We start from the raw sequence: 23,615 nt of genomic DNA, 5'->3' as shown, positions 1-23,615 counted from the left end.
ACACACACACACACACACACACTGATGTAAACAGTAACAAGTAATAAGTAGGAGTAGGAAAGACTTGTGAAGCCATTTTTTTTTTGACTCAGTTTCCCCATTCGCAAATGTTAACATTTATGTCTTTAGTTCTTCTAGTTCTAAAATTCAAGGATTCTTTGAGAACATCGAATCACACAGAAAGTTCCAATTCTGCCGCTTCCTTGTGAGGACTCCGATCCTTTTACAGGGACTCTCGGAATTCCTTTAAGCTGTTCTGAATAGTTTACTAAATAAAAGGCCGTCAAAAAACCACTCATTAAGGACATACGGTCTTTGCTCTAAGAGCTACTGGTTTTAACTGCAAGGAGAGGCCGCCATTAAAACCCAGACACGCATGCACACATAACAGGCAGAACCACTTTTGGAAACAATTTCTGAACTTCAACTTTATTTTTACAAAAAGGCAACAAACAAGAATAGCGAGGGGGGGAGGTAGTAAGAATGCTTGCTTGGTCACTCGCGGGGAAAGAGACCTCCACAGGCAACAGGGGCGGGCCACTTGGCTCTTCCCTGCCCCTGTTTCTAACAGCAGTGAACAAAGAGAAGTCCAAGACGGACTCGCTGGGCGTACGTTAGCAAGGTCAGTGTGTGTAGACTGGGACAACGAACAGGGAAGGTCAGTTATCACACAGCCCCATCCAGAGGTGATGGGGTTCAAGTCAGACTATTGAGGCCTTGAATCTACATAGCCTGGGCCATGTCTTTGTGGTCGCCTGGGCCGGCCTCTCCAGGGCATATAGGGGCCCTGAGCTAAACGCCTTTGGAAACCCCTATGCGCCCCGGGGGCCGGGCGCTGGTAACAGGGTGGGCGGTAGTTGGGCATGGGTGGCTGGGGATGAAAACTAAAGTCACCCTCAAAGGCATATCCTGGGTGGGGGGGCGAGGGGTCCTCTGAATGAATATAGAATTCATCCGTCTGGAAAATATGGTCTGAGGAGAAATAGGAATCTTGGGGATATGGGGGTAACGGGGGTGTCACCTGAGGTGGGGGCAGTGGACATGCTAGTAGGGGTGGGGGCCTTACGGGCATGCCAGGGGGAGGGAATAGGGGGCGTGGCCTGGGGAAAGGCCCAGGTGGGGGCGGGGCAAAGGCCTGAGGCCCTCTATTGGCCTGGGGCTGCCATTCTTCTACCGGGCCTGGGCCTGCACTTTCCCAGTCCACAGGATCAATCTCCCATGGGTCTCGGTGGGGCAACTCCACACCCCAGGCATCGGCCATGTGGGCCAGCAGCATGTAGGTGAGTTTGCGGTGTGCATGTTCATTCCAGTGCACACCATCTCCCTGCAGGTGCTTCTTGGCTTGCCGGAAGTGGAAATTTAAGTCCAGCACGTCGAAGCAGCGCTTGGTTGCCTCTGCATGGCTGTACAAGTTGGCCTGCCTCACTCTTTTTTTCAGGGTGGCTACCGAGATCCGAGCCTGGCCCTTACACTTCTGAGGGAGGAAGGCCGCCTTGATCTTGTCACCCAAGGGCATGGCGGTGTTCCACACTAGCAGGCACGACTTGGGCAGCACCTGGTCCATGCGCCCAAACAGGCTCTCCAGATTCTGCCTATAGCTACTCAAGGAATTCCGCCCGTACCTGGAGACGTCCCAGAGGCAAGAGTTCATAATGATCACGTCCGGGGCATGCGTGCCCGATTGCAGCTCCTCTAGGACGCTCTCCATGTACTCGGAATAGACGCGCGTGAGGAAGTAGAAGCGCACCAGGTGGTGGTCGGAGCAGAACTCGCGCACCTCGCGGTAGTCGGTGCGATTGTGCAGCGTATCCAGCTCGCCTCCCTTCATCAGCTGGTCCTTTTCAAAGGTCAGCTCCCCCTTCATTCTGAGCTGCTTGTAACTGAGCAGGCAATCCTTCTGCAGCAGGAGCACCAGGTCCTTGTACACCGCCCTATGCACAGAGTCCCCAAGGACGACCACATACTTGTTGTGTAGCAGCTGCTGGACTTCTGAGGCCAACAGGCGAACCATGATGCCCTGCGTCGCGCCTCTTAGCTCCCTCTTTTGCACAAGCTGGGTCTGGGAACTGCTAAAACAGAAGAGAGAGCGCTGGGAGGGGCTCACCCTTAGGCAGAGCAGCAAGCTTAAGAAAGATAGGGGAAGTCGTTTGGGGAGCTGCCGCCGCCGCTGAGGGCTGAGAGGAGGGGGTGGGTGGGGAAGAGGGCAGGAGCAGACCCTCCTTGATCTGGCTGGGGAGATGGTTGAGAGGGTGAAGGCTCTAACAGATCTATGCTTAAATCCCCATCACAGACAAGCAGACCCCAGGTTTACCCGGCAGCTAGCCTAGCCAAAACGGCAGGCTTTAGGTTCAGTTAAGAGAACCGCTCTCCAAAAATAAGGTGGGCGGCTGGGCCTGGGCGGTGGCTGCCTTTAACACCAGGATTTAGGAGGCCGGCGCAGGCAGAACTCTGTGAGTTCAAAAGGCTAGCTGGGCCTAGCCAGTTGCAGACCAGCCAACGCTACGTAGGGAAAGCTTGTCTCAATGAAGAAATAAATGTGCGTGGGGGTGGGGGTGGGGGTGGGAGGCAGAGAATAAATAACAAGAGGAAGAAATAAATGCCTCAGACCCAGAAAGACAAATATTACATGTTTTCTTAAAAAAAAAAAAGAGGAAGGTCCGCATCACTGACCTCCGGTCTCCACACTTGGGAGTGCGTGGGCGTGTTTGTGCATGCGTGCGTATATACCCCACCCCCAAATGCCACCCACATCCTTAAAAAAAAAAAAAGCCAGGAGGTGGTGGCGCACGCCTTTGATCCCAGCACTCGGGAGGCAGAGCCAGGCAGATCTCTGTGAGTTCGAGGCCAGCCTGGTCTACAGAGCGAGATCCAGGACAGTAGAAACCCTGTCTCAAACAACAACAACAAATAAATAAAATAAAATAAAAAGGGTTCTGGAGATAGAGTCCTCACTTGTAGAAAGCTCTAGGTTCTGTCCTTTGCACTTACAACCATAGGAAATATTCTAATGACCTACACTGTTTCACTTTTCTTCCATGGCTTTCTTTGCATGTAAATATCAAAACCGCTTTGCCATTCTCCTGCCAATCTGTCTCTTGGTCAGTGTGCATGTCCCCAGGGGCTGCGCTAAGGAGAAGTAGAGAAAAGGCTTTGCCTTTCCCAACACTTTGGATGAATTCTGACAGGTGTGGAGCTCATCTTCAAAATCTCAAGTTAAAGCCGGGCGGTGGTGGCACAGGCCTTTCAATCCCAGGGCGGCAGAGGAGGAGGCAGGAGGATCTCTGGGAGTTAAAGGCCAGCCTGGCCAGTCATGGCTATGTTGTGGGATCCTGCCCTTAGGATGCATCTCCTGGGACCATTAGCGGGTAGGATCACATTTCAATACTACTTTCTAACTATAATCAGCCAGGGGCATAGAAGCCATGTTAGCCATGTGAAAGCCAGTGAAATCCACCATGACTCGAGAGCTCTAAGGTAATGTACACTGTAAACATAGGAACGGGTGGATAACAGGCACTAAATTGTAAATCATTTTCATTTCTTTCTTTCTTTCCTTTTTTTTTTTTTTTTTGAGACAGTATTTCTCTGGCTGTCCTGGAACTTGCTCTGTAGACCAGGCTGGCCTTGAACTCCCAGAGATCCATCTGCCTCTGCCTCCTGAGTGCTGGGATTAAAAAATTAAAGGTGTGCACCACTACTGACTGCTAAATCGTTATTTTTTGAGAAAAGGTATATTCTGTGCTGGCCTCAAACTCCTGATCATTCCATCTTAGCCTCTGAGTGCTGGTGTTAAAAGCACTACATCTGGAACTTTTTTTGGAAATGGGTGTCTCACTATGGAGCCCTAACTGTCCTAGAATTCACGATGTAGCTCAAGCTGACCTTGAAGAACTCAGAGATCAGTTTGCCTCTACTTGCCAGAGTGCTGGACCAGGCCCAGCTAACAAAATGTTAAGGCTGAGGCCGGGCGGTGGTGGCACACGCCTTTAATCCCAGCACTCTGGGAGGCAGAGCCAGGCGGATCTCTGTGCATTCAAGGCTGAGTTTGAGGACAGCCTGGTCTACAGAGTGAGTTCCAGGAAAGGTGCAAAGCTATACAGAGAAACCCTGTCTCGAAAAACCAAAACAAAACAAAAACAAAAAAAAAAAGTTAAGGCTGTACTACAGAACAGGCAAAATATCGCTACCAGAAGAGAAGTTTCATAGGGAGAGGGCACCCCTTTAATCCCATCGCTCGGGAGAGAGGCAGGTGGATATCTATGAGTTAGAGGCCAGCCTGGGCTACTTAATGGGTTCTGGGGACAGCTAAGGCTACACACAGTGAAACCCAGTCTCAACAAAACCAAAAGGGGAAAAAAAAGTTCAACAACAGTAGCCCATCATCGTGACACAACAAGGTAACACCATAAGAATGGGCAGGGCTGGAGATGAGGCTGGGGCTCTTCCAGAGCTCACCTGGCACCCCACCACCACAGAACCTGGGGGGCGGGGCACAAACTGCAACCTCAGCACTTGGCAGGCAGAGGTAGGAAGGTCATCTATGATTACTTAGTGAGTTCGAGGCCAGTCTGGTATATGTGAGACATTGTCTCAAAGAGGGAGTAGGGGGCTGGAGAGGTGGCTCAGCGGTTAAGAGTACTGGCTGCTCTTCCAGAGGTCCTGAGTTCAATTCCCAGCAACCACATGGTGGCTCACAACCACCTGTAATGAGATCTGGTGCCCTCTTCTGGCCTGCAAGCATGCATGTAGGTAGAATACTGTATACATAATAAATAAATCTTTTTTTTTTTTTTAAAGGGGGAGTAGGGAGGGAGGAAGAGAGAGAACATGAGTTAAACAGTATTTGTCCTCTGATCTTAGAAACACTAATAAACTAGGCTTGGTAGTATAGGACTATAATGCTAACACTTGGGAGGCAGAGGCAGGAGAATCACCATTAAGTTCTAGGCCTGCCTGGTCTACATAGTTAAGACCCTGTTTCAAAATATTAAAAGAAGAAAAAAATAAAAATAAAAGGAGAGGGAAGGGAGGACCTCACTGATAACTGTCATAATAAAGTCTCAGGTGTGGTGGTTCAAGCCCGTAATACCATACAGCATGGCAGACAAGGAGGACCAGGGGTTCAAGGCCAGCTTGGGACAAAACAAGAAGAAAGTGCTAGAGAAGAACACTGCTTTGGATCCACAGTAGTGGGGCGGGACCCTGGCGCTGCTTGCCAGCTCTTTGCAGCTAAGTTACTTAGCCTCTCTGTGAAATAGGACTACAGTACTCATGTCAATTTGACGAAGGGATAGAGTGCAGAGTGCTCAGATACTCTGTTTATGCTCGTATGTAGGTAGGTAGGCACTCCCGGGGGCCAGTAGAGAGTGTCAAGAGTCCCTGCAGCTGGAGATCAGGGCAGTTTGTGAGCAGCCAGATGTGGCTGCTGCTGGGGTCTGAGCAACAGTGCTCTCCACCCGGGCCAACTCTCCAGCCCAAATGTAAAGAACTTAGAACAATGCCTGCCGAGCTCTTAAGTACTAGTATGGGTTAGTGATTCTCAGTGAGCAAGCTACAGAACACCAGTTTAGCCATCCGAAAAGGGGGAGAAAACTGTTCATCTGTCATGGGGGTTCCACAAAAACCAAAGGAGATGAAAGGGGAGGGTTTTCAATATAATGCTGTTTATGGATCAGCTCTCGGATGCCACTTTAAGGTGGCCTACTTAAGAGTTCTCCCCATTCCTAACTTATAGAAAAGGTTACAGAAACAATGGAGCTAAGGTTTACTCGCTTTATTCATAGGCAACTATCTACTCTGCAACCGGGGTTGTGAGTTCTTGGGGGTAGGGGTGGAGGGAATGAATGTACCACATCTCATCGCTCAATCTCAAGCCAAAAGACACAAATGTTAAACCAGGTATTAGCATAACCCAGTAAAAAACAAAAAACAAAATGCTACAGACTGTGACTTCCCCGTGGGAAGGTGTGGTTCCCAGTATTTCAACCAGGGAACCTTGGACCACATGCTGCCCCCCACGCACCCACCACCTGGCTCTAAGTCAAGCAAAACTGCCTGCAAGAATTCGCCATTGTCCTCCAGGGGGAAGGTACTGATAGCATCGAGGAGAAAGGGAGGGGAAGAGCATTCCAGTAGGTAGCTGAAGCCAAAACAAGGGGGTGGGGTGGGGGGGCGCTCAACAACCAGATGGACAAAGTCAGACACCCTCTGCCTGGTCCCCATGGGAAAGGGTTGACTGTGCTAGGAGGTCACCCAAGACATGCCCAAACCTAAGTGACATTTTTAGGGGACTGAGAGAACAAGGTAGAAAGACTGAATCTTCTCAGACAACTAAAGGCCAGCAACTTCCAGTTCCGGGTTTTTATTTATAAAACTGAAACAAAAAAAAGGGACTGGAATGTAGCCAGGCGAGAGCAATAAGCTCCCTTATTAGTTTTGGAAGCTATCTGATGGACTCATTTCATCAGGAGGGAACAGAGTGGGTCAACTGTTGTGCTCCAAAACCTGGTACAAAAAAAAGAGCAGTCTAAGCTGGCATGGCGGCGGCAAACACCTGTAATCCCCGCACAAGGCGCCAATGCCGGATTGCTCAAAAAGAAAACTCAAAATGAGTTGAGTTGGTCTCTTCCCTCCAGGGGAGAGATAAGCAGAGGCTGCCAAGGACAGATAAGAGGGGGCTGGCCCCGCAAGGGGATGTGCGCAGAAGTGCCCAAGGCTGTATGAGGAGCCAGGGTGGAGGCAGAGGAGCACAAGGCCTACAATGCCACGCTTAAAAAAGTTCCGAGATTCCCCAAATCTGTTCAGCTGCAAGATCTGGGCCTCTGAAGTGGTGGGAGAAATATGCATTAATAATGGCGACCGCTATTTTTAAAAAATGACTTTCAAGCAATCTGCTTGTGTTTTTCCCCATTTGGGGACAATTAATTTTTCAGTAGCTTCACGAGGCATGAATTATAAATCTTTGACTGTTACTTTATAGCCATCCCCAAACAAACCCAGATCATTTCTTTTTCATTAATCAATGTTGTGTAGTAATTAGGTCAGTTTTTGGACGAATGACAAGGGACTAGGCCAGTGGCTCTGGAGGTGCGACAGAGATGCCTTAGAACATAAAGACAGGCCTGACAATTAGGATGCTGCTTCGATTTCCAGCAGGTAAAACTTGTAACTAGTTTAATAGTTTCATGCATCTGACTACATACCCACTGGACCATTGCATGAGGACTATAAACAGCTCCTTTCCCTTTAAAGGCAGTGAGGGATTCTATCTATCTTTTTTTTTTTTTTTTTTTTTTTTTTTTGGCTTTTTTCAAGACAGGGTTTCTCTGTGTGGCTTTGGAGTCTGTCCTGGAACTCACTCTGTAGACCAGGCTGGCCTCGAACTCACAGAGATCACCAGCCTCTGCCTCCCAAATCAAAGCTGGGATCAAAGGCGTGGGCCACCACCACCCAGCTCTATTTTGTTTTGAGACAGAGTCAAACTACATAGCCTGGTTGATTTGGAACTTGATATACAGACCGTGCTGGCCTTGAACATGAAGACCTGCCTGCCTCTGCATCCCGAGCACTGAGATTAAACATAAACATGCCCAGAGCAAACCATTATTTTTTTACTTTTCCAAGCTCTCCTTCAATTTTAAGGCATTGCGTGTACAGACAAGAAAATTATTTCTCATGAGCTCACCTTTTGACTTTATGTTTTTGGTAACTGTTTAGTTTTCTGAGTTGAACTAAATCTGTCAAAAATTATATGGCCTGCAATGGGCCCACACTAGACTGGACGGGGCCTACCAACCACCGGCTCTGAAGGAGGGCCTGCCACTGGATTCTGAACTCGGCACTGAGGACTCGCCACGGACTCTTGATTTGGGTTAAGTAAGCTAGTATCTGCTCTCCACAACACCAAAAGTGGGAGGAGCAATATGTTTAAGAAGGCTCTAGGGCCACACCAGATAGATATAATTATTGTGAAATACTGTGGTAAGTAGCAACGCAAAGACACCGCGGCCCGGTAGCCACAGGGAAACCCATCTCAGCCTCCCGGGCCAGGTGGTATCACCTGGCTCCATAGGTCTCAGCCCTGCAGCCTAACGAGGAAAAATGTCGTTTCCAGGGTGTGTCGGGGCCTTGACAGCTGTCACTCAGCATAGTTAACTTGGCTGACACCTGTGACATGCGCAGTGATGCCTGGCCAGCCTTCTACGGGGGTTCCCGGTGTCGGTGACGACCAGCCCGGCTTAAGCATGAGTTGAGGTGGACACACTGGGGGCGGGTCTGTATCGTCCCTCCCCACCAACATTCAACCGCAAACATCAATGGAAAGAATTCCAAAGACCGTGAGTCTGAAAAGTTACAGGCTTAAAAAACTCTTAAAGCATCATGTTTCCCCACATGAACAGTCTAATCTAAATCTGATGGGCTATAGAAAGAAACGCAAGGCGTGAATGTAAGAACGAAGTGGAGGTCCTTAATACTAGCAATGCAGACACTTTTTAAAGTGAAAAGATAACCTTTGGGCCATTGGCTGTCCTGGAACTCACTTTGTAGACCAGGCTGGCCTCGAACTCACAGAGATCCGCCTGCCTCTGTCTCCCAAGCGCTGGGATTAAAGGCGTGCGCCACCACCGCCATCACCACCACCAGGTTCCCATTTGGATCTTTTTAAACAGTTCATAAAAGTTTGATTTCAATCGCATACAGCTTTGCACATTTCTAGCATTACCACCTCGAGTCGTTATTTCAACCGCACCTATGATCTGTCTAACAGGGTTAGGAAAAATGTCCTGAGCCGGCAACCTGGCTTCCACCTCAAAGAAACAGTGCCATAGTGGTCTCAGGCTGGAGGCCCATCTCTCCGAGCCTCGGTTTCCCCACTGCGAGGATAAGAGGAGACCCGGCGTCTCAAAGGCCTAGTCACGCCTGCAGGACACCGGGCCCCCTTTAAGCTCCCACAGGGCAAACTGGCCCCACTCCAGAGCAAACGGCCCTAGGACCCGAAGCCCCCGATCCCGCGACCCCGAGGTCCCCCTTCCCACCGAGTGCAAAGGCAGACACCACACCTACCTCCTTCTGGGGAAGAAGGCCAACAGCCAAGTCGCGCCGGGAGCTTTCTACATCCTCAAGCTATCTCCCCTGAGTGGACTAACCCTGCCTTCTGCCTTCCAGTCACTAGTCCTAAGGTTAGCTCCCACCCTCCTAATTTCTCCCTGCTTCAAAAAAAAAAAAAAAAAAAAAAAGGGGGTAACTTCGTTGGCTCCACCTCCCGGCCTGTCTGTCCTACTGCCCGGCCTTCAAGGCCACATTTTTTTAAAGCGCTCTTTGCACAGCCTGTGTCCGGTCCTCTCCTCCCACTCACTCCTCCTCGGGCTTTAACTTGGCTTCCAGTCGCATCAAACCCGAAGACATTTGTCAGTAAGTCACCACTGGCTTCTTGGCTTCCTTTCAAAGGCCGACTCTTGACCTTCGCAGCGGCCGCTGGCCGCACTTCTGCGGCGCCCACCGGAGCCCCGGCCCTGCTGGGTCCTGTCCTCTCCCAGGGGTTCCCTCCAAAGGCCGTCTTTCTCAAGGCCCCCCTCTGCAGTTCTCCAGCCTCCCTTCCACCTGGGCTCCAGTCACCCCCAAGCCTTGGAGCGAGTCCCTATTCTGCTCTAGAGAACCTGGTTCTGGCTTTTGCCCGTGGTCCGAGCCAGATTGTAAATGGCTTCTCTTCCCTAGACCCAGGAGGAGGAGGAGGAGGAGGAGGAGGAAGACAAAGGACCACCCATCACCTTATCAATACTATTTGTATGCAGATGACTCAGAATTGAGGCAATAAAGCCACCAGGCCGAGTGGGAGGGCCCGGGATTCGGCCCTAGGGTAAGATCAGCTGGAGATCCCGGCCAGATCTGCACTCTCCCAGCCTCGGGCATTGTGGCCTGGAGGGGCGGGAAGCCTAGTGAGTGACTAGTGATTTCGTAAATAGTTGATGGCTAGCAAGATGCTGCCACTTTATAAATAACCCCTTCTCCACCCCACCCCACCCCCGGTGGCTCCTCAGCTCCAGGCATTCAGGTGGGTAAAGTTCTTCAGTGGGGGAAGGGAGGAATAACAATAGCCCTCCAACTTCTCCAGGGTTCTTTCTCCTCACACCAAATTGTGACAATTCCTAAGACCATTCCCTCCCTCCCGACCTTTGGACAGTCTTCCTCAAGGTAAATATTGGTGTGGCCTGGGACGAAGGCAACCCGCTCTAACGTGTGTCCAGAGCTTCAGTTCTGGACGAAAACTGGGTTGGACATATGACTGGAAATACATCCCATCCAAAAAGCTTCGTCTTTGTTTTTAGTTTTCATAAATGGCTGTTGTCACCATTCTTGAAACATGAAAAATCCTTAAAATGATAGCCTGAATGGAGCTCAGCTCAACTATTACTATTTATTCCTACTTTTTTTTTGGGGGGGGGGGCGTGATTTGGGGGAGGTGGGGGGGGGTCGTGGTGGATCCAAGCCAGGGTCTGGTGCATGTTAGGCAAATGTGTGTATCTACCTTACATTTATGTAGCAAATTGAATTTTGTTTTTGTTTTTCGAGACAGGGTTTCTCTGTGTAGCGTTGCGCCCTTCCTGGAACTCACTCTGTAGACCAGGTGGGCAGGGGTGGCGCACACCTTTAATCCCAGCACTTGGGAGGCAGAGGCAAGCTAATTGTATTTTAATGTTAATCATATATCATATAGAATATAGCAGATTAGTTATACATTCCATTGTTATATATGTAAGGTAGATACACATGTATATTGAAAATATACTTTAGGATTCAGCAACGTTTTCCGAAGTCGAGCACTGTCCACTTTTACTTCTGTTTTAGTTTAGTTTGCATGGCTAATTTTTTTTTTCATTTTCCACAAACCCCCCTCCCCATTTGTGGGTGTGGGTGTGAGATCACGGAATCTGTTTTTTTTTTCTTTTTCTTTTTCGAGACAGGGTTTCTCTGGGTAGCCTTGCCTGTCCTGGAACTCGCTTTGTAGCCTCAAAGTCACCGAGATCTGCCTGCCTCTGCCTCTCGAGTACTGGGACGAAAGGCGTGCGCCCCGCCCCCTGCTGGGATCTGTTTCTTAAGATCTACTCATTGACTGGAAGTCAATTTTGTCAGAAATTCCTGCTTGGCCTTCAGACAGGCCTCGCCTTCCTCCAAGGGCCCCGCTCCTTACCGCTTGGTCTGCTATGGGAGGTAACAGGCCCTGTCACCCAGGCTCCCCTCAGACACAAGCGCCTCCTGCCTCCAGGGCCCAACCGTTCCTGGAGTCCTCGTCCTCGGGTCTCAGTGTCTTCCAAGGTGCACCCTCACTTTTGCCTCTTTCCAGGGGACATTCGAGGGGCACTCACCCTGCTGGCTGGCCTGTTGGATTCTCACAGCCCAGTCTTTAGTTACCTCTGCTGACAGAAATCAACAGAGGCCTGAAGAGGTTACGCAAAATCGCCCAAGGTTGCTCAGCTAGCAAAAGCCAGAACCGGCCTGGCATTGAGGGCAACTTCTGAGGGATTAGATAAACTTGGGGCATAGGTAGGTTTTCTTTCTTGGGGGATAGAAACAGGGTTTCAGAACCCAAAGCTTTTAACTCCAGCTATACATATTGGCTGAAATGAAAAGAAGGAAGTAAAATTATCTAGAAAGAAAAATTTGCATGCCATTTCCTCCTTGTTATTCTCCGCTGGAAAAACTATTTTGTACACAACTTGACATTTTCCACGAGGAAGCAAAACAGGGTTGGAGTTTATCTGGTTCCATTTCCACCACTCAGGATGTTAGCTAGCTTTATCATAACTATTATTATTTGCAGTGAAGTACTTAACCAACTGTTTCACAACACCAACTGGGTAACCTTACTTAAACTCTCGGGGTGCTATTTAAGTGTTTTACTTGCTCATCCATGTGCTCCTCTTAAGAAACTTACGGAATAGGTATTCTTCATTTTATTCATTTACACATTATTCAAAAATCAAGGTGGAAAGATGGACTGAGTCTCCTGCCGTCACAGGCTTATGAAAAGCAGGGCTGGAATGCCAGGCCTTTGTGGTCAACCACCACAGACAAGATTGCACAGACAATAAATAGACTCTGTACATCCTCTTTCCTTCAACACTGAATTGGCTGTTTCCTTGCACCTTTTTTTAAAAAAGAAAGAAAGAAAGAAATTTAATTGTTTACCAGTCTAGACCACTAGCAGCTCGTCCTTTGGTGCCACCAAGTCCGGTGGCTGGAGTCCCATCCCCCATCTGCCCAGTGACTTGTAACAGTAGGGATCTGAGAAAAGACAGTCAGAAAATTTAAATCTATATTTAAAAGAAAATGGGAAGCAGAGCCCTGTCATCTCTCAGGGTCTTTCTCAGCTACATAGGGAGTTGGAAGACATCCTGGGCTACAAGAGACCCATTAGCAAAAGAAAGCAAGAGAGCTGGGAGGTACTTACTCATTGAAACCCCTGGTGACTTTCTGTCTACGTCTCTCTGTGGACTCCAGATCTCTTCCCTAGATAGAGTCCTTTCCTGGCTGAAGATCAGAATGGCCCAGACTCTGTCTTCCAGGGAAAGAAGTTCAACGCTGGGTGCTGGAACTTTCACAAGCCCGTGTCTGGGGAGGTGATGCCATTTCCGGTGGCCTCTGGGGCAAATGACAGGATACAGCATTTGCTTTCTTGCTTTAGGAGGGGGAATGGCCGTGGTTTAAGACTGTACCATCAATGTAGATGAAACATGAAGTGGAAATCTGGCTCTGAATTTGTTTGCATTTTGCCTTTCTCAGTAATTTGAATGTAACTATATCTTGACCCTTCCTGTTTTTTAACGGTTCAGTTCCTCGGCTTTTATTATTCAGGTGTGGTGGAAAGTATTAGAAGTAGGGGGGAGGGATTGAAGAAAGAGATGGGGGGGGGCGGCGGTAAGAGAGATTTCTCCCTTTCCTTTCTCTTGTTTAGTAGCCAAGGATCTCGTGTGTGTGTGTGTGTGTGTGTGTGTGTGTGTGTGTGTGTGTGTGTGTGTGTGTGTGTGAATAGGGGGGGCTCTGTTTACAACCCAGCCTCCCAGCTTCCGTCCTGATCTGCGTACAGCCCTGTGGGGGGGGGCCTCCACGGTTAGGAGTAGGAATATGGGCCCGAGGCTGCCCGGAAGAAGCCAGCCCTGGGACCCTGGGACGGCAGCTCCAGGTAAATGAGGTAAAGGTCGGAGCCAGCACGAGGCCCTGCTACCTCCTCTCCCAGACTCCCACTGGAAACTGTCAACTGGTTAGAAAGACAAGGGCCCTGATTCAACTGATAAGCCGCTGGCTGGCCTTGGGTCCTGGCTGGAGTGATCTCATTTGGGGGAGGGGCTCTCACCTCCCCTACCAAATACCGAGTTGAAAGAAGGAGGAAATGAATCAGAAAAGACTGGGAGGAGAAACTCTTTAAAAAAAAAAGCTTTTTTTTTTCTGAAAATAGTGAACTTTTAGTAGGCGCTTTAAACACTTCAGAGTAGTGCATTAGAGAGAGAGAGAGAGAGAGAGAGAGAGAGAGAGAGAGAGAGAGAGAGAGTGTGTGTGTGTGTGTGTGTGTGTGTGTGTGTGTGTGTGTGTAACTCAGGCTCCGCCCTCTACCTCTGAGCTAAGGCCCCAGTTTCCAGCGTCTGTTACCATAAACAGTATAAAGTAAGGAACAAAGCAGATTCCGCCATGAATTCCGCCAAGGTGGTGGCACATGCTTACAGTCCCAGCACTCAGGAGGGCAGAGGCAGGAGGATTGTTCCAAAAGCCCAGGCCAGCTTGGGCTATAGAGGGAGAGAACCTGTCTCAAGCCCAAACAACCAAAGATTCCAGGACAGTCCCTCCGCCCACACCCTCTATGCTTTGCTTCGAGTTTTATTTCTCACTACTACGTAATAGGTAAGTTGCTCTACAAAGTGACTTCTTTGTTGTTTTCTGGAAAATATTTTATGTCAACTGCCCCACGTGTACCTTGAAATTTAATTACACACATTCTGCATTGTTCTCATCATGCCTAAATTATTATTATTATTTTTTCATCTTGGCCAAATTGTCTTCTAGGTTTTAATGAACCGTAATGTAATCATTACCGTGTCTCCAGACAGGACTTCGGTCTGGAACCCAACTCATAACCTGAGTGTTCTAAGATTCAGAACAGTGTATTATGTAACCAGAAGGCCTCTCTGCCCTGACCTGGGTTCCGTACACGAGTTTCAAATGTTTCCAAGACCTGAGTGTCAGCACATCTGTGCACTGTGAGGAGGAACTGGGGAGGGTTCCAGGTTTTCTGTAATCAGGAGCCCAGAGAACAGGAGGAGGAGGAGGAGATGCAAATGGTCATCATGTTTACACGCTTCCTATTTCAAAGGCGGGTGCCTGAGAGCGACTGATTTTCTTGCTTTCAGCCTCCATGTCAACCATGTCAACCCATGTCAACAGCTGCTCTGGCCCTATTGGAGCGCTCCAGAGCCTAGTCAACCTGAAACGCACTTCCTCCCACGCCTCTCCTTTCCTGGCTAAAGCGGCTCTGTCATCCGCACTTGGCAGATGGTGAAACTGAAACTCTGCAGACCTTCAATGCCTTGTCACCTGATGGAGCCCTTCCAACTGCACACTGGTCGTCCTTGTTGCCAGGCGGGGCGCACTGCCCGTGTTAACCGTATTTCAATGACGTTGTTTAGTTCTCCAAAGGGGACAGGAGGGCTGGGGTGTGGCTCACTTGGTAGAGCGCTTGCCTACTGTGCATGAAGCCCTAGCTTCTGTTTCCCCCCAATAAACTGCGTGGAATCCCAGCAATAGGGAGCTGCAGGTAAGAGGATCGGAAATCCAGGGTCATTCTTGACTCCCTAAGGAGTCTGAAGTGAGCGCGAGCTGCATAAGACTCTGCAGTGAGTCTCAGTGTTCCCAAATCCCACGACTACTTATTCTATAGGAAACATTCTATACAGATATTCCATAGCTGAAGGGATTCCGTATAGCAACAGTTATCCTGCTGACAGTCAGGAAACTTGGGGCCACCAATAAAGGCAAAGTTGTGTGCAGAGACAATATGTGTTTTCCTGAGGCATCACAGACAGGTATGTTGAAGACGATAAACAAACGTTGTTATATACAGTTAAAAGGATCTATGACCTGGAGTTAATGTATGTAAAACCTCACTCTCATTCCTAAATCTGAACAATATCATATACCTTACGATTCTGTTTACAAAAGGAAATTCTCTACCTTGAAGCCGAGCAATGCGACATAGAAAACCACGGACCATAAACACAGTCACTTAAAGACAGTGAAGGTGCTGGGCATGTGGCTGGGTTGGTAAAGTGCCTGCTGTACAGATATGAGGACCCGAGTTCAGCTCTCAGCACCGGGCCTGGCGGGGCCAGGAGGCAGAGATGGGGGTGATGTGGGGATCTCTGGTCAGCCAGCCGAACAGTCAGCTCAGGGTCAGTGAAAGAAGATCTATCTAGATGGGCAGAGACTGAGGAAAAGAAAATACTCAATGCTGACCCTCAGATTCCACACTACACACACACACACACACACACACACACACAACCCACATGAACACATAGAGATGAATACAGTCAAACAATCGGGTGGGCTTAGAGGTGGCTCAGCGGTTGAGGGCACTTGTTGCTGTTGCAGAGAACTGGGTTTGATTCTCAGCACCCACATGCTGGCTCACAACCATCTGTAACTCCAGTTCCAGAGGATCTGACACATTCTTCTGACCTTCAAGGGCACCAGGCATGCACATGGTACATATACATATATGCAAGCAAAACCACTTATATACATAAAACAGTAAAATAAAACTAGCAAAACCATCGAGAGTGATTCCCTTGAGAAGTCTATACCCACACTTGGGTATATCTTATTCTTCCCTTAAGATCTCTTGCATTAATCCCATGCTAAAGATCCACATTTAAAAACGTCTTTTGCCAGGCAGTGGTGGTACACGACCTTAATCTCAGCACTCAGGAGGCAGAGGCAGGCGAATCTCTGTGAGTTCAAGGCTAGCCTGGTCTACAGAGTGAGTTCCAGGGCAGTCAGGGCTCCATAGAGAAACCCTGTCTCGAAGAAAACAAACAAAAAGTCTTTTAATAAATTTCAACTCTATTTCAGGCCATCTTGTCTTGAAATTCTTTTCTGTGGCAAAGTGAAAAAATCCTGGGTTTGCCTAAGTGTAGGTCCCTAAGGGTCAAAGGAACTCTTCAGGGTATAGCACATGACTGTCCTGGTTCCACTGACCCCTCTCCCTGATAGATGAGGGCCAAACTGAACAGATGCTAAACTGCAAAATTCCTTTGGTAAAACCAATCATTCAGATTGTTCCAAATGTTCGAATAATTGAAATGCTACTGAAAAAAAACCAAATAACCAAACACACACAAAAAACCCAACCTATTACTGGGCTGACGATATTGTTCAGTGGTAGAGCCATTCAGACAAGTGAGAGCCTGGAGCAAGAGGCAGAAGCAGCTATCCTGTGGAAACCCAGTCCAGAGACTCTCGTTGGTCTAGGGCCTGTGTTCTTCCGTGTGGAGCCCTGAAACATACACTCACAGTGATTTGCTGACTTCACATCCACCGGTGGTGTGGATGGAGGGCAAAGCTAGGATGGCGTGGAATATATGAACTTGAGATCATCTGGCTTTGGGGCCAAGAGACTGTGAAACCTGCTGGAGTCACATATGGTTCCGTGACCTTGGTGGTCACTGAATCCTTCTGAATCTACTATTTCATTTGTAAAATGGTGGCATCAATAATTACTATGTGAATGCAAGGACTGAACGAGAAAGTGAACCCAGACAGTGTGTCCATAAGGGTACAATAAAAGATCTCCATGCTGTTCACCACGGATCGTCTCTTCATTCTTTCTTTCTTTGAGTTGGTAAGTTACTCCCATGGCCTTGTATGCTTGTGGGAACAACCCAGTAAATGGGGATGATGTACAGAGATGTTGGGGAAACTCACTACAGCCAGGTCCTTGCCTTTGTAAAGGGGCAGAATATCACACTTTGTCAAGGGGTCGGCCTAGGAGAGGAACACATCTAGGCCACCACAAATGAGGGGACCGGAAGGTGGTATTAGAACACTCCTCCCGGGTAGGGGAGACTGGCTGTATCTGCCAAGCAACAAGAAGGGACCACTCACTAAGTCTGTTGGCTGTGTTCTTTGGTTTTTCTCTGGTCTGCCTCAGCAAGGTGGGTGCAGGTATAGAGCAGGCCTTGAACTCACTGTATTCACCTGCCTCTGCCTCTTGAGTGTTGGGATTAGAGTGCATTTCTACACCCAGCCATTTATGAGTTTTTTTATTTTATTTTATTTATTTATTTATTTAGTTAGTTAGTTAGTTAGTTTTGAGACAAAGTCTCACTATGTAGCTCTAGCTTGCCATATTCCATATGTAGATCAGGCTGGCATCAGACTTTTGGAGATCCACCTGCCTCTGCGGGGATTTTAAAGGATTATTATTATTAATGTGTATGCATGTGTGTATGGGTACGGGTTTTTGCACATGAGTGCAGTGCCTATGGAGGCCGGAAGACAGCATCGGATCCCCTGGAGCTGGAGCTACAGGTGGTTGTGAGCGGCATGGCATGCGTGGGTGCTGGGAACCCAACTCAGGTTTTCTGCCACAGCAGTATGCATTCTTAACTTCTGAGCCACCTTTCCAGCTGAGGGGCTCTGCTTTTTGGGTTCCATTAATGTAGAATTATGTTACAAATTCATACTTTACTTAAAGTCATGGTTAACCTGAATCCAAGCACAGAAAAACAATAATTAATTAATTACTTGAATCACATAGTGGGACATATTTTAATGTAAGGGCAAAAATAATGTGCTTTTCTCCCTCCTTTTTGCTAGTGTTGGATATGGAACCTACAGCCTCACACATGTTTGGCAATCATTCTGCACCCAGCCCAATGTTTCTTGAGTATCAACAACCCTTTATTAGTTCCAGTCACAGAATAACTGGAACTTATCTGCTTCACCCACCTTCTCTATTGGAAGGAACAGTTGTTTTTTTCTTCTCTTTGAGGAATGGAGTGCTGTGAGTGGACCAGAAATCAGCCCATTCAATGTTTACATATAGATGCATTTACTTCTGCTAACAAGTGTTTGCATTCAGACCTATGCTCGGCTACCTTTAAGTGATGGCCAAATTTAGCAAGTCAAATTTTTTTCTTTGCTTGTGTTGAATATAGTAACCTACATGGTTTTAGTCATGTCTCTTCAAAGAGTTTGCAATTTGTACTTTTAAGTACATACGAATAATCAAATGTCTGTAACAACCTCAGCACTGAGAAGCAGAGGCAGGAGGATTACTGAAAGTTTGAGGCCAGCCTGGTCTATATAATGAGTTTCAGGCCAGCCAAACCTACATGTATAGACTGTGCCTCACAAAAGTACATCTGAATAATGAGTAATCTGTGTCCTCTAGTAGTATATGAAGACTTGTGAGGGGCTGGGGCTGTGGCTCAGGTGTAGAATGTTTGCCCAGCATGCATGGGGTCCTGGGTTCAATCCTCATACTGCAAAACAAACCTTCCTTTCCATTTAGACCTAACCTGGTAGCACACTGGGTCTGCAATGCCAGAATCGAGGGCTGAGGAAGGAGGGTCACCATGAGTTTGGGGCTAGCCTGGTCTACCTAGGGAAAACCAAAACAATAAAAGAATTTTGAGAGGACTGGCAAGATGATGGCTCAGTGGTTAAGCTTGTGCACTGCTCTTAGGATCAGAGTCTGGTTCCCAGCACTCTCACGGGGCATCTCACAACTCCAGCTTCAAGGGAATCCTATGTCTCGGCTGCCTCGTGCACATGCGCTCTCTTTCTCTCTCTCTCTCTCTCTCTCTCTCTCTCTCTCTCTCTCTCTCTCTCTCTCTCTCTCTCTCTCACACACACACACACACACACACACACACACACACACACAAATGCATGCACATACTAATAATAAAATTCTTTGTTTTTTGAGACAGTGTTTCACAGTGGAGCCCTGGCTGTCCTGGAACTCACTCTGTAGACCAGGTTGGCCTTGAACTCACAGGGATCCGCCTGCCTCTGCCTCCTGGGTGCTGGGATTAAGGTGGTGTACCACTCACCACCCAGCAAATAAATCTTTCTTGGAAAACAGAAGACTTTTGAAGCCAGATGTGGTGTTCAACGCCTATAATCCTAGTACTTGGAGACTGAGATCAAAAGATCATGAGTTCTAACCTGGTCATGACTACACAGTAAGCAAGAACCTTGTCTATACATAAATAAACCAAATTTGAGATCTGAGTTAAAATTTCTCATGAGTTCAGCTTAGTAACAACTAAATTCTGTGCTAAACCAGTGTATGTCAACTTTTCTTTGGTGTTGCTAAGTAGGGACTTAGGAAATTGATGAACTGAGAGACCCAAGACCCTACTGCTTGGATTCGCCCTGAATCTGTCTATATGCAGTCTTGGAATCTTGGTTTTATGCAAAGTCTGCATTTTGCTCCAGCATGGCTTCCTGGTTCAGAGCATGGGCTTTGCAGGCTGGAAGTGAGAAGGGTCTCATGAGTCATGTGACTTTGGATGCTTGACTCCTGTGGACCCATTTCCAGTGTCAAATATGAAATGTGTGGATTGAGCAGCAGGGTTCTCAATTTACTCTAGGAAAATGGTATGTGCGTGGTGGGGGATGGGGCATGTGTGGGGGTGGGGCATGTGGGGGGTGGGGCTGTGTGGGGGTGGGGCATGTGTGGGGGATGGGGCATGTGTGGGGGTGGGGCGTGTGTGTGGGCATGGAGGGTGGTGCAGGGTGGTGCAGCTCAACGTGACTACAGCCATCTTGGCTCAGTTTGCCTACTGGGAAGTCCTGGCAGATATTCCAAGCTCTATAACAAACAAAGTTATTAGGACAGTCAGTCAAGCATGGTGTGCCAGCCACTGATGCTGATTGGTTTTTAACTGATATTTTGAGAAAGGATAGTACATTCCTGTTGACCACACCCACCTTTGTCTGGCTCAGCACGGAGGTCCCTCCCTCCTGTTTTAGAGGGCAGGATCCTCTTGCCTTGGGGCTACCCAAAACATCCTCTGCCCCTAAGTCTCTAACAAAATGCCATTTGTACCATCTGGACCTAGCAGTCTCTTTCCTTGGTGTCTCAGGACACCTTCTCCCTCTGGTGTCTGGCTCTAGTACACAGAGAGTGTAGTATCCAAACAATGTATGTATATCTATACCTTAATCGTATAGAAAATAATACTTTAAATAATTAGCCATTGGCCGGGCGGTGGTGGCGCACGCCTTTAATCCCAGCACTCGGGAGGCAGAGGCAAGCAGATCTCTATGAGTTTGAGGCCAGCCTGGGCTACAGAGTGAGTTCCAGGAAAGGCGCAAAGCTACACAGAGAAACCCTGTCTCAAAAAACCCAAAAAAATAAAATATAATAATAATAATAATAATAATAATAATAATAATAATAATAATAATTAGCCACAGGTAAAATGCAAATGCTGGCAGGTACCCTGTGTGATGAACACAGCTCTGGGCTGTCCTGAGAGCATCCTGTAGGAACGGACTCAGCTGCAGGTGGACAAGGGTGACACAGGCTGTCTTGAAGCTTGGGACACTGAACAGCCTTTCCCGTCCCAGTCAGGCTCAGCAGGGAGCCTGGACCTTGCAGTAGGCTTCCTGGGGCTGGCTGCATGGTCCTACAGTCACAGGTCATTTTTTTTTTAAAGCTTGTAAGTCTTTTCAGGAAGGATAATTAAACACTGCATGAGAACAGAGGCCTTATAGTATATTGGAAATGTGTCCCTCGCCTCCTGTCAATAAGGTTAGGAGGCTCCAAGCCACTCAGTGTGTTCTGATTCCAGTGTCTGTGTTCACCCCCGCTCCTTCCTCAACTTGACCATTTCCAGATGCACAGTGGAGAGAGGTCCATTTGTATGTGGCGCCATACCGTTCTTCTTCCCTTCTGCAAGTCTGAATCTACACACGCCATTCCCTCTTCCCCCGACCCTCACCCCACAGCCGCACGCATGTCGTTCTCCATATGCCCTATGCTAATAGCTCTCATACACTACCTGTGACATGCTTTCTGTTCCCAAGTAACTTAGCCGTTCCTTGGTTACCATGACCTCTCTCACTCAGTCCACACTAGCACCAATTTTGAATCTTTATCCTAGTCAGGGGCAGGGGTAGGGCTGGGGTGGAGATGGGGTGCATGCCTTTGATCCCAGCACCCGGGAGATAGAGGCAGGCAGGCAGGAGATCAAGGCCAGCCTGGTCCCAGGTAATCTACATAGTGGGTCCCAGGTAATCTAGAGCTACAAATTGAGACGCTGTGTCTAAAACTCAAAATCAGCTGGATGGTGGTGGCACACACCTTCTTTCATCCCAGCACTCGGGAGGCAGGTGGATCTCCATGAGTTGGAGGCCAGCCTAGGCTACAGAGTGAGTTCCAGGAAAGGCACAAAACTACACAGAGAAACCCTGTCTCCAAAAAAAAGTCTGAATATTGTCAGGCAGTGGTGGCGTACGCCTTTAATCCCAGCACTTGGGAGGCCAGCCTGGGCTACAGAGTGAGTTCCAGGAAAGGCTCCAAAGCTACACAGAGAAACCCTGTCTTGAAAAACCAACAACAAAAAAAAGAAGTCTGGTTATTAAAAAAAAAAAATAGTGCTTTTAAGTGGCATTCTTAATAAACTCTAACAGTGGCAACCTTGTTTTTCCCAAAACCAAAATGCTAAGTCTTAACTTACTAATGCTACACAGTGGGATCACTGATACAGCCATCGTCAGAATCAGTGGAGTCTGGAAACGCTTCCTTTCTATAGGGAAGGCTCCAGCATTTTCAAATGCTAGTCACAGCTAAATTCTGGGACAAGGAGCTGATTTATTCAGGAAGGAGAGAGCTCGGTGTTCTTTGGTGCATGCCATTCTTCCTTTCTTCTACCAGGTAAATGTCCCTCAGGGGCCTCTCTCCTGGCACAGTGCTTGGCACCAGCGTTTTAAAACGCATGACAAGCACAGTGAAAGACAAAGAAATGGTTCTCATAAACTCTGTGGCTCTACAAGGAGCCGATTTAAAATACATTCTGAACGAATGATCTTATTTCCTGGTTCTGAGGTCACAGCACCCCCGGACCGTCTCCGATCAGAAATCCAGTTACCCAGCACAAGCAGGGGAGATCTGTGACAAGCTCCCCTGGCCAGTCCACTCTGCCGGCCACCGCCTCGACCTCAGTTCACACCAGGCATCACTTTGCCCCCGACTTTCCCTCCTTCTCAGTCCTTAAGCTCCAGCCTGTGTTTTGAGAGGCAGATCTTACCATGTCACTGTCCTTCCCAGGCCGAGGGCGTATCTGAAGACCTCAGCCTTCCTGCCTTCCTCGGGATGATTAGCAACCAGGGAGCCGCCCCTCCGAGGAGCCCGCAGGTCTCAGCCCACAGGACCTTCCTATGCTTTTAGGCCACAATCGTACTTCCGAATACTCTAGGCCCAATTCTGGTTTACAGCTTCCACAACTGCGGCTGCTGCCATTTCCTGAGAGCCTCTTTTGCACACAGACATCTTCCATCCACGTTACCTTTGGTGCCACCTACAGACTAGGAAGAGTGTCCATGGAGGAAAAGACGTCCTCAGAGGGTCGCCGTGTGCCTCAAACTGCGAGGCCAGGTGAACCCACCTCCCGCCTGGCCTACCCTGGCACTTAGCAGGAAACTGAACCACACCTATGCCATGCCCACAGGGTGACTGCTACAAACACCGGGGCACTGCAGCAAAGACCAGAGGCTGTTTTGACTTTTGATTTGGAGAGGAAGAGAGGCTGCCGCCAGTGAGTGCGCTGGTTTCCGGTTTATCACCACCAGGGCCAGGGGGGGTTAGAAATCCGAGAGGGAATGGTGGACTCACAGACTCGGGATCTTGGGGAAACTTGCACTTCATTTATTTAAGGCTTTCTTCTGATCACATTCCTGGAGGAACCCTACCAAACCCTGGGGGCTTAGAGAGCCTTGTTAGCCAGCCAAGTCAGAAGGAGAAACTGTCATCTGCGGAGTCTGATTGACCACAGACGGGATGTTTTAGGAGGAAGTAGCCTCAGAAAACCCTGCAACCCTGGCCCGCGCGATGATGATGTGTGTGAGCGAAAATGAGAGCGGGCGCTGATGATGGCCCTGAATGGGAAGAGACGCCGACGCAGGTTCTGGGAGTGTGCTGAGCGGGTATCACAGGCCTGAGCCCTGCAGGGTGGGTGGTGACAGTGCCCCGTGTGTGCGTGCTGGGGGAGGGAGGCATACTTACCTGTCTGCACAGGGAAGATCCTATGATCCAGTCCCTCCATCGCTGGGCGCAGAGACGGGAAGAGGAAGGGAGGAGGCCGGAGGAAAGAAGGTGGTGAGGAGCTCCCCTGGGTTCTCATTGCCCGGTCATCCTGGCCCTGTGGAGAGAGTCAGCACTTCCTTCAGTGCGGGTAGGTGGCGCAGCCGGGCACTGGCTGGGGCTTCCTCTTTGGTGGAGTTCATAAGGTGCACACTTGGCTCTTCTCTGGGCCACAGGACGAACCCGGATGCCAGCTCCCCAGTTCATCTCAGCCAAGCCAAGAGGCTAGCCATGCCAATACAGATCAGAA

The 23,615-nt window shown here is 48.7% G+C and overlaps 1 protein-coding gene and 2 long non-coding RNA genes across 11 annotated transcripts; 1 reads left to right on the top strand and 2 right to left on the bottom strand.

Moving 5' to 3' along the window:
• Nucleotides 1-401: 401 nt before the first annotated feature.
• Pced1b (PC-esterase domain containing 1B) lies at nucleotides 402-23,423 on the bottom strand. Of its 9 annotated transcripts, none has more exons than XM_076556679.1 (4): nucleotides 23,288-23,423; nucleotides 12,449-12,639; nucleotides 12,187-12,282; nucleotides 402-2,069 (listed from the first exon to the last, which is right to left on the bottom strand). In XM_076556679.1, the coding sequence occupies exons 3-4, from the start codon at nucleotides 12,252-12,254 to the stop codon at nucleotides 707-709; spliced, it is 1,431 nt and encodes a 476-aa protein (XP_076412794.1). In that variant the 5' UTR covers nucleotides 12,255-12,282; nucleotides 12,449-12,639; nucleotides 23,288-23,423; the 3' UTR covers nucleotides 402-706. The 9 variants fall into 9 exon arrangements, with proteins under 9 accessions (XP_076412794.1, XP_076412796.1, XP_006974402.1 ...); XM_076556681.1 differs by lacking the exon at nucleotides 23,288-23,423 and adding an exon at nucleotides 22,314-22,757; XM_006974340.4 differs by lacking the exon at nucleotides 12,187-12,282.
• On the bottom strand, nucleotides 2,536-9,057 carry LOC143269816 (uncharacterized). The gene is made up of 2 exons (XR_013046576.1): nucleotides 7,536-9,057; nucleotides 2,536-7,505 (listed from the first exon to the last, which is right to left on the bottom strand). It is a non-coding gene; the product is annotated as an uncharacterized LOC143269816 (long non-coding RNA).
• Nucleotides 10,112-14,786, top strand: LOC143269815 (uncharacterized). Its single transcript, XR_013046575.1, has 2 exons — nucleotides 10,112-10,191; nucleotides 14,400-14,786. It is a non-coding gene; the product is annotated as an uncharacterized LOC143269815 (long non-coding RNA).
• Nucleotides 23,424-23,615: the final 192 nt, after the last annotated feature.

The sequence above is a fragment of the Peromyscus maniculatus genome, chromosome 20 (assembly GCF_049852395.1).
Source record: "Peromyscus maniculatus bairdii isolate BWxNUB_F1_BW_parent chromosome 20, HU_Pman_BW_mat_3.1, whole genome shotgun sequence".
NCBI lineage: Eukaryota > Metazoa > Chordata > Mammalia > Rodentia > Cricetidae > Peromyscus > Peromyscus maniculatus.
The sequence above is the reverse complement of the archived record's forward strand: the minus strand, read 5'-3'. Positions and strand labels throughout refer to the sequence as shown.